This window comes from Gopherus evgoodei, chromosome 4, assembly GCF_007399415.2.
Source record: "Gopherus evgoodei ecotype Sinaloan lineage chromosome 4, rGopEvg1_v1.p, whole genome shotgun sequence".
Lineage (NCBI taxonomy): Eukaryota > Metazoa > Chordata > Testudines > Testudinidae > Gopherus > Gopherus evgoodei.
The window spans coordinates 26,760,262-26,776,604 of NC_044325.1; the positions used below are offsets into that span (position 1 = coordinate 26,760,262).

Consider the following 16,343-nt stretch of genomic DNA (forward strand, 5'->3'; position numbering starts at 1 on the left):
GCTCCTGAGCGGCGATTTCCCTCACGGGCTTTGTAGTAAGCACTCCTCAGCTCTTTAATTTTTACCCTGCACTGCAAGGCGTCCCGTTCATGGCCCCTTCTCATCAAGGACTGCGATATCGGCCCATAGGTATCATAATTTCTCCTTCTGGAGCGCAGCTGTGTTTGCACAGCCTCCTCTCCCCAAACACTAACGAGGTCCTGCAGCTCTGCATTGGTCCATGCTGGGGCTCGTTTGGCGCGTGGAGGCATGGTCGCTGAGTGATTGATAGATTAATTGCACTCCACACCTGGCTGAGCAAACAGGAAGGGGATTTTTAAAATTCCTGGGGCATTTAAAGGAGGGGTCAGGTGAGCCCAGGGCAGTGGAGTTTGCTTGATTACCAGAGAGGCTTCTTCAGGTATGCTGGGATACCTGCTTATGCCACGGAGGTCAACAAAAATGCTGGTGAGTGTCTACACCTGATGACCAGCACTGGTGATCCAGCGCTGGATCCTCTACACCCGAGGCTCGACCAGGTGTACGGCCAGCGCTGCAAACAGGGAGTTGCAGCGCTGGCCGTGCTGTGCAGGTGTGTACACATCCTAAGTTGCAGCGCTGTAACCCCCTCACCAGCGCTGCAACTCTGTAGTGTAGACAAGGCCTAAAGGTGGTATTGTATGGATCCTAAGGCCATTTAACCGCTCAGAGGACCTATGTGATTTGAAATTGCCTTTTCTTATCCTCTGTTATGGGGAATTTTTGGATTTACTTGTTTCATACAAAACAGTGTTAAACAAAAGCAATACATGTCGTCCGGGGGAGTTTGTCCTGTAAGTAGATACAGTACTTGAATAAAATATGTCTTTTCCGAGTAGTTGTTACACTTCCTTTGTGTGCAGTGTGGCACGTCTCGCATATTTCAGTTTTTCCACATGAACAGGCAAAGCACCTTAAGAGATTAGCTGTAGCTGCATGCTAGCAGATCTGCAAAACTCACATAAAGAATGGCCTGGCAAGAATTCTGCAAGGTGCTGAGTGCCTCTGGTCAGGGTCGGCTCCAGGCACCAGCCTAACAAGCAGGTGCTTGGGGCAGCCAACAGAGAGGGGCGGCACGTCTGGCTCTTCGGCAGCAATTCAGCGGCAGGTCCCTCCCTCCCTCCCTCTTGGAGCAAAGGACCTGCCGCCGAATTGCCGCTGAAGACTGAAGCGGCAGCGGTAGAGCTGATCACGATCATGGCTTTTTTTTTTTCCTGCTTGGGGCGGCAAAACCCTGGAGCCAGCCCTGCGTCTGGTAGGTGCTGGACAACTTCAACATCATTGATGTCAGTGAGAGATGAGGCAGTTCAGCCTTGTATAGGAATGAAGCTTGGAAGATCATGTATGAAAATCTCTTACTAACTGCATCTTGCTAGACCACAGTGGGTCTGAGCCTGAGTGCTCAGTATCTCCAAAGCACAACAAAAATCAGTGTGGTTGCAGGATATTCAGTTCTTCTCTTATTCATGCCCAGTGTGAACTATTATGGTTGAACAGTGGCTTTGCACCATTTCACAGTAAATATGAATACCTAGCTCTCATATAGCGCTTTTCCTATGTACATCTCAATGCACTTTGCAAAGGAGGTGTGTGACGGTCCACTCCCCTAGGGTCAGGGCCATGTGGATTATTGGCCACAGTCCATAAAGCAGCCCTTCAAAGCAGAGCAGCATGGTCTAGCAGCCGGAGTCTATAGTGCCACCCTCCAGTGGAGGGCAGCATGGCCTAGTGACTGGAGTCTATAGCAGCACCCTTTGGTGCCAGGCAGCATGGCCTAACAGCCAGAATGTATAGAGCTGCCCTTTGCTACAGGGCAATGGGGTCTAACAGCCAGAGTCCATAAAGCAGCCCTTTAGCACAGGGTAGCATGTCCTAGTGGCTAGAGTCTATAGCATTGGGGCACCCCTTATGGGGTGCAGCAGCCCCAGTAGGGGGGCCCAGGCCCATCCAACTCCACCAAGCCCCAACCCAGGGCCCTAACAGTGGCATAGCAGTTTGCCACTGACTCAGCAGGGGGTCCTACCAAAAACACACTGAGTTTCCCTAGGGGGGAGGAACCACTCCATCACCCTCCCTGGGTCACTTCCTACCAGAATCTGTGTTGGGGTTTCTCATGAGACATCAGGTCCTCTGTGTTCAGTGGGGCCAGTCATCTCCAGGGTTTCCTCCAGTCGCCGGGGTGCAGGCGGGCCGTGAACGGCTTCGTTTCCTAGCACGGTCGGCTGTGGCTGTGGCTGTGGCTGTGGCTGTGGCTGTGGCACCGGCACTTCCCAGGTAGGAACTTCCCCCACAACTTCCAGCCCAGAATGAGCTTGTCTCCCTCTCTTTATACTATCAGAGCACTTGGAGCCATGCCCAGTCCTGCCAGGGGGGTGGGACTTCCGCTGTCAATACCTGGGGCTTAACTCTGGGCTTGTCTACATCAGAAAGTTGCAGCGCTGGTGAGGGAGTTACAGCGCTGCAACTTTGAAGGTGTACACATCTGCAGGGCACCACCAGCGCTGCAACTCCCTGTTTGCAGCGCTGGCCGTACTCCCGTTTTGTCTCGGGTGTAGAGGATCCAGCGCTGGTGATCCAGCGCTGGTAATCCAATGTAGACACTTACCAGCGCTTTTCTTGACCTCCGTGGAAGGAGGAAGCCTCTGGTAATCAAGCTGGTCTCCTTTCCCGGTTTGCTCTCGCGTTCCCGGAACCCCCCTTGAAGCCGCCCAACAGCGCTGCAGTGTGGCCACATCTAACACCACTTGCAGCGCTGGTTGCTGTAAGTGTGGCCACTCTGCAGCGCTGGCCCTATACAGCTGTACTAATACAGCTGTAACAACCAGCGCTGCAAAATTTTAGATGTAGACATGGCCTCTGTCTGAGCTAGTGTGGGGTAAGTGGACCCTGTCACAAAGTGGGTGTCATTATCCCCATTTCACAGATGGGGAAACTGAGACACAAGGAGATGAAGTGACTTGCCCAAGGTCACCTAGCAGGCCAGTGGCCATGGTGGGAATAAAACCTAGATCTCCTGTGTCCCAGTCCAGTGCTCTATCTTCTCTATTTTACAAAGTACTTTTGACATTCAGAACAGAGTTTGCTCAGGTTAGTCACTTGTTTAAGCTGCAAAACTCATCGCAGACAGATCATACATCCTGCTATTAAAACTGCAGACTAATTTGAAATGTTACAGACAGATTAATGTGTGCAAGAATGTCCTGCAAATAATTACACTGTGATGAAGCTGGTGCAACTATTTTGCCCACTCTTTAATTTCTCTCTGTGCAATTTACAATATATGTTGCTTCAAAGTGTGTTCGAAAACAAAAAGCACCCATAGAGCTCTTTGGCACCAGGTCATCCTAACCCCTAGTGCTGTCTTTCTGTGTGACATTACTGGTATAAACTGGAACCATATAGAACATGGTTTGCAACCAAGGTCCTGTAGTGGCACCAAATCTTATGTAAAGGGGGTCATATAAGGTGTCTAAGACCAGGTTATGGGTTGCTAGTTATGATTATGCTGTATGTATGTCTTTATCATTTTGTAGTTGAAGTTATAAGTATTGGCTGTATACTGTCTGTATTTCGAACTGATGCTGTAGTTCTGGGTAACACCCCAGACAAGTTGGTGTTAGCTCTGCTTAGCCTGCTTGATGGCCCATTAAGGACCATCAGCTACACAACGGACCCATTGAGAGGAGGCAGATGCGCCTTGTAACTCAGCAAAGTATGCAGGGACTTGCCCATGTGACTCCAGACTCCATTTTGCTGTAATTTTCCATAGTAAGAACAAGGAAGTGTTCTTACACCTGGAAAAGCCTATGTAAGGCTGATGCCTCATCTCCATTTTGTCTTCAATCCTGCTTCTTACCTCTGGAGGGACTTTGCTACAAACTGAAGCTCTATACAAAGGACTGATGACCCATCCCAGCGGGGGATGTTCTCCAGAGACTTAATTTGAACCTGCAGTTTACTCCGTCACTGCTACAAGCCTGAACTAAGAACTTTGCCATTACTGTATGTAATTAATTCCATTTGACCAATTCTAGCTCTCATCTCTACCTTTTTCCCTTTATGAATAAACCTTTAGATTTTAGATTCTAAAGGGTTGGCAACAGTGTGATTTGTGGGTAAGATCTGATGCGTATATTGACCTGGGTCTGGGGCTTGGTCCTTTGGGATCGAGAGAACCTTTTTCTTTTACTGGAGTGTTGGTTTTCATAACCATTCGTCCCCAGGACGGGTGTCACTGGTGGTGATACTGGGAGACTGGAGTGTCTAAGGAAATTGCTTGTGTGACTTGGGGTTAGCCAGTGAGGTGAAACCGAAGTCATTTTTGTCTGGCTGGTTTGGTTTGCCTTAGAGGTGGAAAAACCCCAGCCTTGGGCTGTAACTGCCCTGTTTGAGTAATTGGTCCTGAATTGGCACTCTCAGCTGGGTCCCGCCAGAACCGCATCATCACATACTGTAATGCAAAACTGTCTATTAAACTCCCCAAATTGAACACTGCCGTTATGTGAGACTACTATACTCTGTTGCCCTACAATTATTTCTGCCGAACTCCGTGTGTTTTTAGAATAGCCTATCAGATCTCACTGGTAAAATTCTTTGGGTGTGTATGTTCATCCATGTGCGTACTTCAGGTTTTAGGTGTTGCTGCATCCATCTCCTCCCCTTTGTTAATGTGTTAGATTCTCCAGCTGTGACCCCTGAGCATGGTTCTTTAGCTCTTTTCTAAGCTTATCTTCCAGTGAGAAGACAAATGAGTCTAATTGTGAAACTATATTACTGATTTTAAAGAACCGTGTCACAGGGAGATTAATATTATTTATTTTTCTTCTTCTCTTTAAAGATTCATCTTCCAGCTACATCAGGCAACTTGAAACAAAAGTCAAACTGTTGGAGGATGACAACAAACTCCTTTCTCAGGTAGGTTTTTCTGGTGGTGGTAAAATACAATATGACTTTTATGTCCTGATTCTGCAACTGGATCCAAACAGACAGAATCTAGTTCCCCCAAGATTTCAATTGGGCCCTCCTGAAGTGCAAGAGTGCACCTGCATTGATGAAGTTGTGGGATCAGGTCTTATTTTGTAAAATGACTTTCATACTAACTGGACCTCAAAATCATTTATAAAATTAAATAATAAACCACATCAGAGACAGAGAGAGAGAGAGAGAGAGTAATGAAAACAAGTCCAGACAAGGACAAGGTGTTCAAGAGGTAGAGAGTGACAGGAAGGTTTCTCCCCATAGCAGGAGCTGCACAGGAGAAGGCTCTTGCAGCAACAGATAGTATGGAGGAACACAAACGAGGTGTTGTAGGGTAACTGGCCCTCTGAAGGGATAAGGGGCCCAGCCTTTCTCTGACAGGTTCCACAAGAGGGAATGAGGCAACTCAGGTTCACCTGGGACTAGTTAAGTCACTGAGTTACTGGGAAGCAGTTAATTAGGCAGGGAAACACCTGGGCATGATAAAAGTGAAGCTACACCCAGGATAGGGGAGCTTGGAGAACAGAAGCTCCTGGGGAGAGGAATGGTTTCCAGAGCTCAGGAAGAGAAAGCTCCTAGAGGGATAGCTTCAGGGAGAGAAAACTAGTGAGGGAGGACAGCAGCAAAAGAAAGCCAGAGAGAATTCTCCTGGGTGGGAGAGTTTCCAGAAGGAAGGGATTATGAATGCTAAGTCTCAAACCAACCTGGTTCCTATGAAGAGCTTCCCCAGGCAACAGTAGAAGTCCTAGATTAGAGGAATTATATGATGTCCTGATAAGGGTCCTTGCGGTTTGGCCTCTGGGTGGGGGGACTTTGATCCAAGAGGAGGGACCCTCCCCAGCTACTGCCAAGAGGCCTCTGACTTGAAGAGGGTTCCAGTTTATGACTGCCTTGCTGGTAAGGGACTTTGTGTATAACTGGGTTGATGGACTAAGGCTGACTCAGCCCCCCTCTCCTCTAGCTGGAGGTGCTGATGGGGAGGTCTACCCATGTGATCTGCTTTTGGGACTGAATAAACTAGACACCTCTGGAGGGGCACAGTTAAAAAGCAAGCTTCAGTGGAGTTATTAAAAGCCTCATTTGGAGAAACTAAGGCAGAGATACAATGGCTGTATTGCACTGGGCTGTGAAGGGATACTCTAGAGGTGTGGGCCCCCATTACAGCGGGGTTATGTATGTGTCTATACAGAGGACCTCAGTGCATACACTATCCTTGTTATAGGGTGTTGTCTTGACTACCCATTTGTGAGTAGGACAAGGATAATATCTGCAGGAGCGCTTACAGCAAAAAGGAGCAGCTTTGGCCATTGTTGTATGGATGTGGTTTGTAACATTTGTTTACGATCTTTGTGCTTATAAACAAACAAGCACCGTAAGAGGTGGGTGACTGTTTTGCACACAGTGGGCTTCAGAAAAAGTATTTAAAGCTAAGACTGCTTGCTCCCTGTTTTCTGCTGCTAGGGGCTTCTAGCCACCAACTGTTCTGTTCCTTCTTGCTTCTTGGCTGCTCTGACATGTGAGTTTGCAGCAGGAAACATTCCTTTTGCCTTGCATTTCCTCTCCCTTCTGCAGGGAACACTGAGGACCAAATTCTCTGCCGGCGTAAACTGGTGCAGCTTTATTGATGTCAATGGTATGGCCATTTAAACCAGCAGAGAATTGAGCCCTGTGCCCTCATATCCTTTCACTTTCTTCTGTGCTGGTGTGTTTAGGTTTCTTCTGATCTAAACCTCACTTCTTGCTTTAAGGAATGTTTTATAGTCACTCTTTGTGACCTTCTCTTGTTGAGGGGCTGAAACCCCCTTATGGGCTAGGAAGGGATAAGAGCCAGTTAGTCACATCTATTACACCTGTGCTGTAACTAATTAGCTATTTTCCAGGCAGAGAGGGTGGGACTAGGAGATGTCAAGTGATAACTTCGTGGACAGCCAGGAGTCTTAAAAGGGGTGAAATTGAGGAAGTAGAGGAACTTCTGTGAAGTGCCCTGAGCCAGAGGCTGAAGAAGAACAGTCACCTCAGGAAGATTCGGACTGCAGGATTAATGCTGAATACCAGAGTTGGGGAGAAGGAGTGAAGGCAAAGCCCAGAGGAAGGGCTGATTTCTTGAGACACTTTGGATGCTAGTTTGAATTTCTCTTACCCTGTAAGAGATCTTCTCAGCTGGAGCACTGGATCATGCTCAAAGGCAGACTGCCTACATGGGGTGCTAGGTCTGAAACCCCTGCAATAAGAAGCTTTGACAATAGGGGGCGCTATGGCAGTGAGTACAACTACTAATTCTTTTGGATGTTGGGTTAAAATTCTGTCCGGTTAGAGAGTTGGCAATTATTTAAAAACAGCCCCTTTGTCAATATCACTAGACTTATTGAAATGAAAAGATTTTTTTAAATCTAGTTTTACTTCTTACACTTTATGCTGTTCTGCTTGCTCTTTCCATCTCACTAAGTTTGAACAATTAAAATAAACCAGTCCAATATTGCTTTTGTTTCCACATTCTGATTTTAGCAGGGTGCTGAAATGTTCATTTGTTTAAAAAAACAAATCCTTTCCCCACTGGACTTAAGAAACAAAATAAAAAAATTCAAAAGATGCAAGTATTTCTGTTGGTGCTGAGGTTTTTGTAAAATCTTGTTTTTACGAAATCTGAATTTCAGGCTACAGTTTGAACCGACTTCGTGGTCTTTGTAATCCTTTCAGCTTGTTGAGATCTTGAGCTGGTATCCCTGGCATTAAAGCAAAATGCCCTATTGAATTACACCAGAAAGTCCTTTGGTTCCAGGTAGGCACCAAAGGGTTAAAACCCCAAAAGGCATTCAACTCAACAGCATCCAAGTGGCCTTCAAACAAATCAATTGCTAATTTAATTTTAACTCTCTCCCATCCACAAATTAGCTGGTGGCAATTTAAACCCTGAGATGATTTCATTGGAAATATTGGTAAACAGATGGGCTCTGAATGCTGTGGCCTGTTGCTAGGAGACTGGCCATGGATTGGGTAAGTGGCTCCCTGTTCAATATGCCCTTGGCCTAACTTATTTCTGTCTTCTGCAGGCCATAGGGCACTGAGCATTTTATCTGGTTGCCTGTGCTTTTATGAGGTCAGAAAAGTGATCAGTAATTAGTAGGTGAAAAGTACATAGACTACAGAGTGTCTAGGGACATTCTTCTCATTAGCACACTGTTCCCAGCTGAAGCTTTTTTTTTTTTTTTTTTTTTTTTTGCAAATGAACCTCACATGAGGCAACAGCTGAAGAAATGTTCACGTTTGAAGGAACGGATTCTATACACCTTACAGGAAAGCCCAGAGTCTTCAGTTTTCTGTTTTTAGCCAATGACATTTAGATGGAGAGTTTCTTTAATAAAACACCTCCCCTTCCCCCAATAATACCCAGCACTTCTGTAGCAGGAATTAATACAGAAAATCCCATCAGTCCTGGCTTTCAGGCCACGCTCAGATAATGGTGCAGGGGCATTATCTCAACTGCTCCCAAATCCCTTATCCCTCGCTCACCTGGTGACTGGCCAAGACCAGCAAGTGGGTGAAAGGCAATGGACTGAAGCTAAACATGCATAAATTGGAGGGAAGAGGAAAATATTTTGAAGATCTGGTCACTGCCGTCGTGCCTCCTGCTGCCGAGGGAGTCTGCCCGCAATTATCCAAGTCAGTTTGCTGCCTTGGGGTTCTCCTGCTTCTAGATGCTCAAATAGCATCAGCTGCCAAATATGCTGCCTGCCTTCTGTGGCTGGCAAGAAGACTGGACCTCTGCTGTCACTTGATGATCTATCCTCAAATATCCTCACCTCCATGACTTCCAGGCCAGATTACTGCAACTTGCTATGCCTGGGAATGAATGCACTGACCGTAATAAGCTCCATGATCCAAAATGCAGCAGCCCACCTTGTTAGCAACACTAGTCATGGAGAACATATGACCCCGTGCTCTACTCACTCACTATAAAACATCTTTATGGTCCTCTATGGCATCTGGGCCAAGCTTAAAAGAATGCCTCTTGCTCACAGACCATCTATTTGTGTCCTGTGTACTTATATGGCCCTTGGTACTGAAGTACCATGAACAGTGAAACTGCCACCGATCCGGCGGGTAGTGTAGACATACCCTTTTGTTGAAGCCACCAAACTCACTTCACTTTTCACCACCTAAGTTGCATTTTAACTCAGCTCAGCCTTTTTCCTTGTGTGTTGACAGTGCAGTAGCAAGTGGTATTTGGAAAGATGCTTTCCCAATGGCAGGAAGTTGTCTCCCAGGCGCTGAAGGAGTAATGAAACCTGATGTCCTAAGTAACAAACAATGCCAGTGCATTAAGAGATTAACAAATCTGTACTGGCTTCTTTCCAAATGCTAAGCATAGAACCAAAATACTGTTTCATCCAGAGAGATCTGCTATTGCCAGGGCTGTAAATGATACTGCAACCTTTGTAAAAACGTTTATACTACAGTGGCCTGGGACTCAGGGCTCCTTTGCTAACTGGGGCTTCTTGACAAAGATTTGTTACTTACCCTGTTTAGTGGTTGGGATGCGAGGCTGTGTGAAGATGTACCTCAGTACCTTTTGTGCCTTTTTCAGACAGAAAAATAAGTTAATGTGAGACTTTTAAATGTAGCTCATTATTCTGCTGGCTGACATCTCCGCCATCCTTAAACACATAAGAATAAAGAATGCTGGTGCTGTGGGAGTAGTGATATTCCAGGGTCTTTCTGAGTCTGCGGTTCGTACTGTGCACGTTAACATCAATACTGGTGTGTTAAGACATGTACTTCCCTGCTTCCGGTGACTGTTCTGAACAGATTCCTTGGAAGCTCTTTTCTTCCCATTTTGAGTAGGATCGAATGCTCCCATTCCCTGAACCGTGACTGAGGATGGGGGGGAAATGAAGAAGCTTTCCTTTCTCCTTTTTCTTTCCTTGTTCATAACCAGGTATAGATATGATGGGACATTTTTGTTCAGAGTTTTTTTTTGTTTTGTTTTATTTTATTCTTTTGTTCCCACTGCTTCGTTGTAGACCCATTGTTTCCTTCCTGTTGATCTTTAATTTCTATGTCATCTCTACCCACAGGAATTGATAGCTGCTTTTCAGGGCTACCCTTGGTAACGCTCTAAGCCAGGTGCAGCATGTAACAGCGAGTGTTGAACAATATGATAGAATTGGCATTTAAATGTAGGTGGCGCCCTCTTTCATATCAAGACTCATTACATCTCCTGAGGCATCATCTAATGCTTTCTGCAGCCTTGGAGCAGAATTTGACTATATTTTGGACACAGCCCTTTGTTAATGTAGAGTTGCAAGTCCTAGTGTCTACTGATCATGTGGGCTCCTGACATCAGCCATTCTAAGGTCTTCACTGGCCTATTCCAGTGAAGGTTTTGTTATCCTAATTTGAGTTGGGAATTTTCTCCTGGTTTTGTGATATAACTCAATGTTATCATGCCAAATATCACCATGAAGAATGCCACGTTGTTGGAACAAGATTAATTTATCCTCCAGGACAAATACAAATAGGTGGCAGGTATACAGTGTTCTTGGGCTGAATAGTCCAATATGATCCATGGAAACATAGCCATTTTGCCATTCACAGAACCATTTTTCTGCTGTGTATTTACCTCATAATCCAATGTTTAATATTTTCCATCATGTAGCATTTCATAATAACATTAGTTTTGCTTTTGCTGACTTAAATTTAACTTGAGTTAAATTTTGCCAATGACATTAAAATGAAACCTAATTAAGCACCGAGATCCAGTTCACACAGGTATTCAGGCATCTAAAAATGCAGATAGGTGTCTAGTGGGATTTTCAAAAGTGCCTAAGTGAGACAGGCACCTAATTCCCATTGACTTTCAATGGGAGTTAGATGCTTTAATATTAATCATGTTTATTACGGCAGAGCCTCAGTTCCAAACAAGAATGGGGCCCTATTGTGCTAGTCGCTGAACAAACACAGAGTAGACCATCCCTGCCCTGAAGAACATACAGTCTAAATGGACAGGATGGACACAGGATGGCGGAAGGGGTATAACACACAAGCAGTGCGAACAATGTGATGGCAACCAGCATCATGTTAGTTCCACAATATTTTTTGTGGGGGAGGAGGAGAAATTGGGTTTACTTAAGAAGGGATCAGCTAAGTGGAAAGAAAAGGGAGAGAGTGAGAGGAAGTGAGAAATAGTGGAGCAAACAGTCAATCAGTGCAGGGCAGAGAAAGTCAGAGCACATTCTATAGTTCTGAGGGAATGTGCAAAGGTTCTTGCTTTTGCAGTTCTGGGTCAGCGGGGTGCTGGAGGGAGGAGTGGCCCCCAACTGGGCCTCATTTTACCCCTCCCCTGAAGTGCAGCCGTTCCTGTTTGGCAGCTTTAGTCCTTACCAGCTGGAGTCTTAGGTACTTAGCCCTGTAGGCATCTAACTCTTAAGGCCTGTGGTATACATTAGGAAATTAGGTTGGTATAATTATAGCGCTCAAGGATGTGAAAAATTCACCCCCCTGAGCAACACAGTTAAACTGACCTAGCCCCCCGTGTAGACAGTGCTTGGTCAATGGGAGAATTCACCTGTCAACCTAGCTACTGCCCCTTGGGGAGGTGGATTACCTACACTGACAGGAGAAGTCCTCCCCTTTGTGTAGGTAGGGTCTTTGCTGAAGCACTACAGTGGCACAGCTGAAGGCACTGCTGCAGTGTTTTGTGTATAGACAAGTCCTAAGTGAGGCAGGTACCATCTGAATCTAAATATACTCTCACTTCATATGTTTCCTCTTATTTGGAAACTATTGTCTCTGAAACACCCAAATAGAGGACATCTGCCACAAGCGGTTGGATCAAGCACAGATCCTGACTGCGGGGAGTGGGGGCTGCCATAGAAGCTCAGAGAATGAAGCTGCAAACAAGAAAGTAAGTTACATGTGGTAAATGGTATTGCTACTGTAAGTGCATTTAGTACAGTGGAGATCTCTAAAGTAGGATCCTGCTAATGTGTTTACTTCAGCGTTTGTCATGTTAAACTTGGGGAGAAATCACTGAGGAGTCAGGGCAAATTTTAATTTTAAACATACATGTTTTACCCCAAATTTGTGATTTAGGTATGTTTTTCCTTTTTCTGCATTACCCACATTCCTCACCTCAGCCCCAATTCCCAGAAGCTCCACCAATCCTCCACCTTGCAGCTCTGCCTTAGGCTCTGCAGCCTGGGGGAGAGCCTTGCTGCACTTAGACAATGCACCAGCTGTCTTCCAAAGCCCATGACTTTTTTAATATTTAACCTCACCCAGAAAAGCTGCGGGCTTCAGAAATCTGCTGCTCTACTCCTGTGACACCATGGTGTGCAGGATTCTGAGGGGAGGGAATGATCTGATTTTTGATGGCACCATTTAACGGACTCAATTTTATGTGAAAAGCAGCAGTGAAAATCTTTGTCCCCTTCCAGTCTCCAGCCTCACTCTGCAGGAGAAGTGGAGTCCAAATGCTTATGCTAGCATCTGTCCTTATTGCCAAACCTTTAAAAAAAAAAAAAAAAAGAAGTACTTAGAGAGCTAATTATCCCTATAAAACAAGAGTGTGAGAAACAATAAGAGCTGCCACTGGAAGGTTTTGTGTGTGTTTTACCACTCAGACAGTCTTTAAAATAACCTCTGCCTGGGACAAGGCAATTTTAAGACTACAGGACTGTATAATGTTAATATCTGAACATTAACTATTTAATTGACACAATCCACCCCATTACTGGGAGAGAGAGAGGAAGCATTGTTTTCTCCACTTCTGGAGAGGGAGCACACCATAGAGCTGGGATTAGCCCCGCCCCCTTGCACTCAATCCATGCTTCATCCCTTAGACCAGGATGCCTCTTATACTGATAAAATGTGCCCCTTATAGTTAAATGTACCCGTTTGGCTAAGCTGCAGGTAGCCAGATAGGAAGGAGACCAAATGCCTTTGAACCACAGGTGCTGACTTTTTTTTTTCCTGGTGGGTGCTCCATCCCCACTCTGCCCTGAGGCTGTGCCCCACTCCACCCCCTCCCCCAAGGCCGTGCCCTTGCCACACCTCTTCCTGCCCCTACTCTGCCCCCTCCCCCGAAACCGCTTCCAACAGCTCCTGCTCCACTGGCCACCCTGGGTTGGCTGAACAGCTCATCAGCGGACAGCCCAGCTGGAACCTTTGGGGCTGGTGGGTGCTCAGTGCCCCCTATTTTATTTCCCAGGGTGCTTGAACTCCAGATCACCCATGAAGTTGGGGCTTTGAACCATCTCAGACAGCACTGCCCCACAACTATAAATTAGTCTGCTTGCATCTCCCACACTCCCAAAATTAAAGGGACCCCGTGCTTGTAAGTTTCATAGGTGCCAAAGGTCAGTTCTGGGTAGCAATGGGAAACACCATGAATAATCCACAATTTTTAGGAATAATCCTAATGACAAACTTTCACCCCTGTTTACATTGTTTAACATTTTCTGCACAAGGAAAAAAATAAGTCATTGCTTTGCACAAGTGAAAGGGCTAGAATTACTTTCTTTAAATGAAAGCTGCAATGTATAGGTTGTCCCAAATCAGGTTTCATGGGTTGTATGCTTGAGCCTGTTTCCACTCCGACTCCCATTTCCCACCATCAGGTCCTTCACATTGTGGAATGATGGTTGTGATTTCCATAGGTTTATAGTTTCTACTGGGCCTCGTGTGGCTTCTCTAGCCAGATTTGGCATTCCTGGAAGATTTTCCAGGGCAAAGGTACCCTAGAATGCATTGCAGGTTGCTGACCTAGGGGAGCCTAGATTTGAACAGAGCAGCCGTTTCAAGGTAGGCTGTGAGATTGCAACTGGCTGGAAGCTTGGCAGTGGGATTATGATCTGATTTTCATCAAAGAGTGGGTTCCTCTGGGGGATAGGAAGAGTCTTTTCTGACCCGGAAAGCTTATGTGGAATGGCTGAGCATTTATTTAAAAGACCAACAATCTTAAAGTATTTCTCAGTCAGTACCCCCAAACCTGTCAGGGTCATTCCTGGGAACTATTGCGGTCTGGATAATTCCTGAGGAATCCCAATTTGAAGTATTTTTTTTCCTTCTAATTTTAAAAGTAAGGCTTGTTTTTATTTTTAAGAGTAGTGTGGCCTGGACAAACTAAACTTCTTTCAGGCTGCAGCCATGCAGGTAGCAAATAATTCTTGCTTGTAAATACTATTAACGATATTGAGCATAAGAGCCCAGATTAGGATCTGCTGCCCTGGGGAACAGGGGGATCAGCAGAGTGCCAGTTGAATTTGTGCATTTCCACAAATACACATGTGAAATTCCCAAAATGTTGTCTGCAAATTAGGAATATAGCCCCTGGATTTAAGGAATATGAGAGCCACTAGAGCTGGGATGAACTAGGAAATAAACACAGTTTGGAAAGGAGTTAAACCTCTCTTAAAAATGGGAGAGTAAAAGAAATCACACTCAACGGGTGAGTGCCAAAAGAACTGGATTGCAATTTCTTCTGTTGTTTTAATATCAGCCACTTCTGCATCAGATCTGCCATTAACACTCCCACATGTGCAATTGCCTCTCTGGCACACTGAGCTCATATCAGCTGTGAACATTTGAGCCTCCCTTTCAAATCAGCTTGTTAGTTTTGTTGTGTGGCAATTACTTGGTCCAGGAATGGTACATATATACTTGGGAAGTTGAATACAATCGCAAACTTGCCTTTTTTCCCTAAAGCACACCCTACTGATTGCTGAGAGAAGGGAGAATTATCATTATTTTAATTTAAGATCTCACTAGAGCCATTTGATTTTTGGATCAGAGAGTGACTCAGATACGAATGCTTTCCCTGTGTTTGCTTCTGTTTAAATTCAGAATTACTTAAAGTAAAAAGTACCAAGGCAATTTATGGCCTTTTTTGTAAGTACTGTTTAAAATTTCTGCTTCTTCCTAAATATGATTAATCAAAATCCTATATCCATATTTTTTTCTTAGTGGTTTTCCTGATCCAAAGTTGAAGTCAATGTTAGACTCCCACTGACTTCAAAGACAGACCTTTGTATGTGGGCATAATACACAGAGGATTAGATTATCATAGGACCTTCCTTAGCTGTACCTAGGGTTGCCAAATTGGTAATATTTAAAAACCAGACACTACAGCAGGAGTTCCAGAATCTCCCCTGCCCTGCCCCTTCTCCCTGGGGCCCCACCCATGCCCCATAACAACGGCCATACCAGGTCAGACCAAAGGTCCACCTAGCCCAGTCCTGTCTTCCGACAGTGGCCAATGCTAGGTGCTCCAGAGGGAATGAACAGAACAGGTAATCTTCAAATGATCCATCCCCTGTCTCCCATTCCCAGCTTCTGGCAAACAGAGGCTAGGAACACCATGCCTGCCCAGCCTGGCTAATAGCCATTGATGGACCTATCCTCTATGAACTTATCTAGTTCTTTTTTGAACCCTGTTATAGTCTTCCTTGGCCTTCACAACATCCTCTGGCAAGGAGTTCCACGATTGACTGTGCATTGTGTGAAAAAATACTTCCTTTTGTTTGTTTTAAACCTGCTGCCTATTAATTTCATTTGGTGACCTCTAATTCTTATGTTATGAGGAGTAAATAACACTTTCTTATTTACTTTCTGCACATCAGTCATGGTTTTATAGCCCTCTATCATATCCCCCCTTACTCATCTCTTTTCCAGGCTGAAAAGTCCCAGTCTCCTTAATCTCTCCTCATATGGCAGCCATTCCATACTCCTAATAATTTTTGTTTCCCTTTTCTGAACCTTTTCTATTCCAATATATCTTTTTTGAGATGGGGTGACCAGCTCTGCACACAGTATTCAAGATGTGGGAGTACCATGAATTTATATAGAAGCAATATGATATTTTTTGTTTTATCATATATCCCTTTCTTAATGATTCCCAACATTCTGTTCACTTTTGTGACTGCTGCTGCACACTGAGTGGATGTTTTCCGAGAACAATCCACAATGACTCCAAGATCTCTTTTCTTGAGTGGTAACAGCTAATCATTGTATAGTTAGAATTATGTTTTTTCCAATGTGCATTACTTTGCATTTATCAACATTGAATTTCATGTGCCATTTTGTTGCCCAGTTACTCACTTTGTGAGATCCTTTTGTAGCTCTTCACAGTCTGCTCGAGACGTAACTATCTTGAGTAGTTTTGTATCATCTGCAAATTTTGCCAGCTCACTGTTTTACCCCTTTTTCCAGATCATCTATGAATATGTTGAATAGGACTAGTTCCAGTACAGACCCTTGGAGGGACACCACTACTTACCTCTCTCCATTCTGAAAACTGACCATTGATTCCTACCCTTTGTTTCCTATCTTTTAACAAGTTACCAGTCCAT

The 16,343-nt window shown here is 45.0% G+C and overlaps 1 protein-coding gene across 3 annotated transcripts in view; it reads left to right on the plus strand.

Annotated features, from left to right (window-relative positions):
* CCDC85C (coiled-coil domain containing 85C) overlaps positions 1-16,343 on the plus strand; it is a 165,905-nt gene that overhangs the window by 94,438 nt on the left and 55,124 nt on the right. For all 3 annotated transcript variants that reach the window (XM_030558785.1, XM_030558786.1, XM_030558787.1), the window contains exon 2: positions 4,856-4,932. In XM_030558785.1, the coding sequence (XP_030414645.1) occupies positions 4,856-4,932 (77 nt within the window). The remainder of the gene's footprint in view (positions 1-4,855; positions 4,933-16,343) is intronic.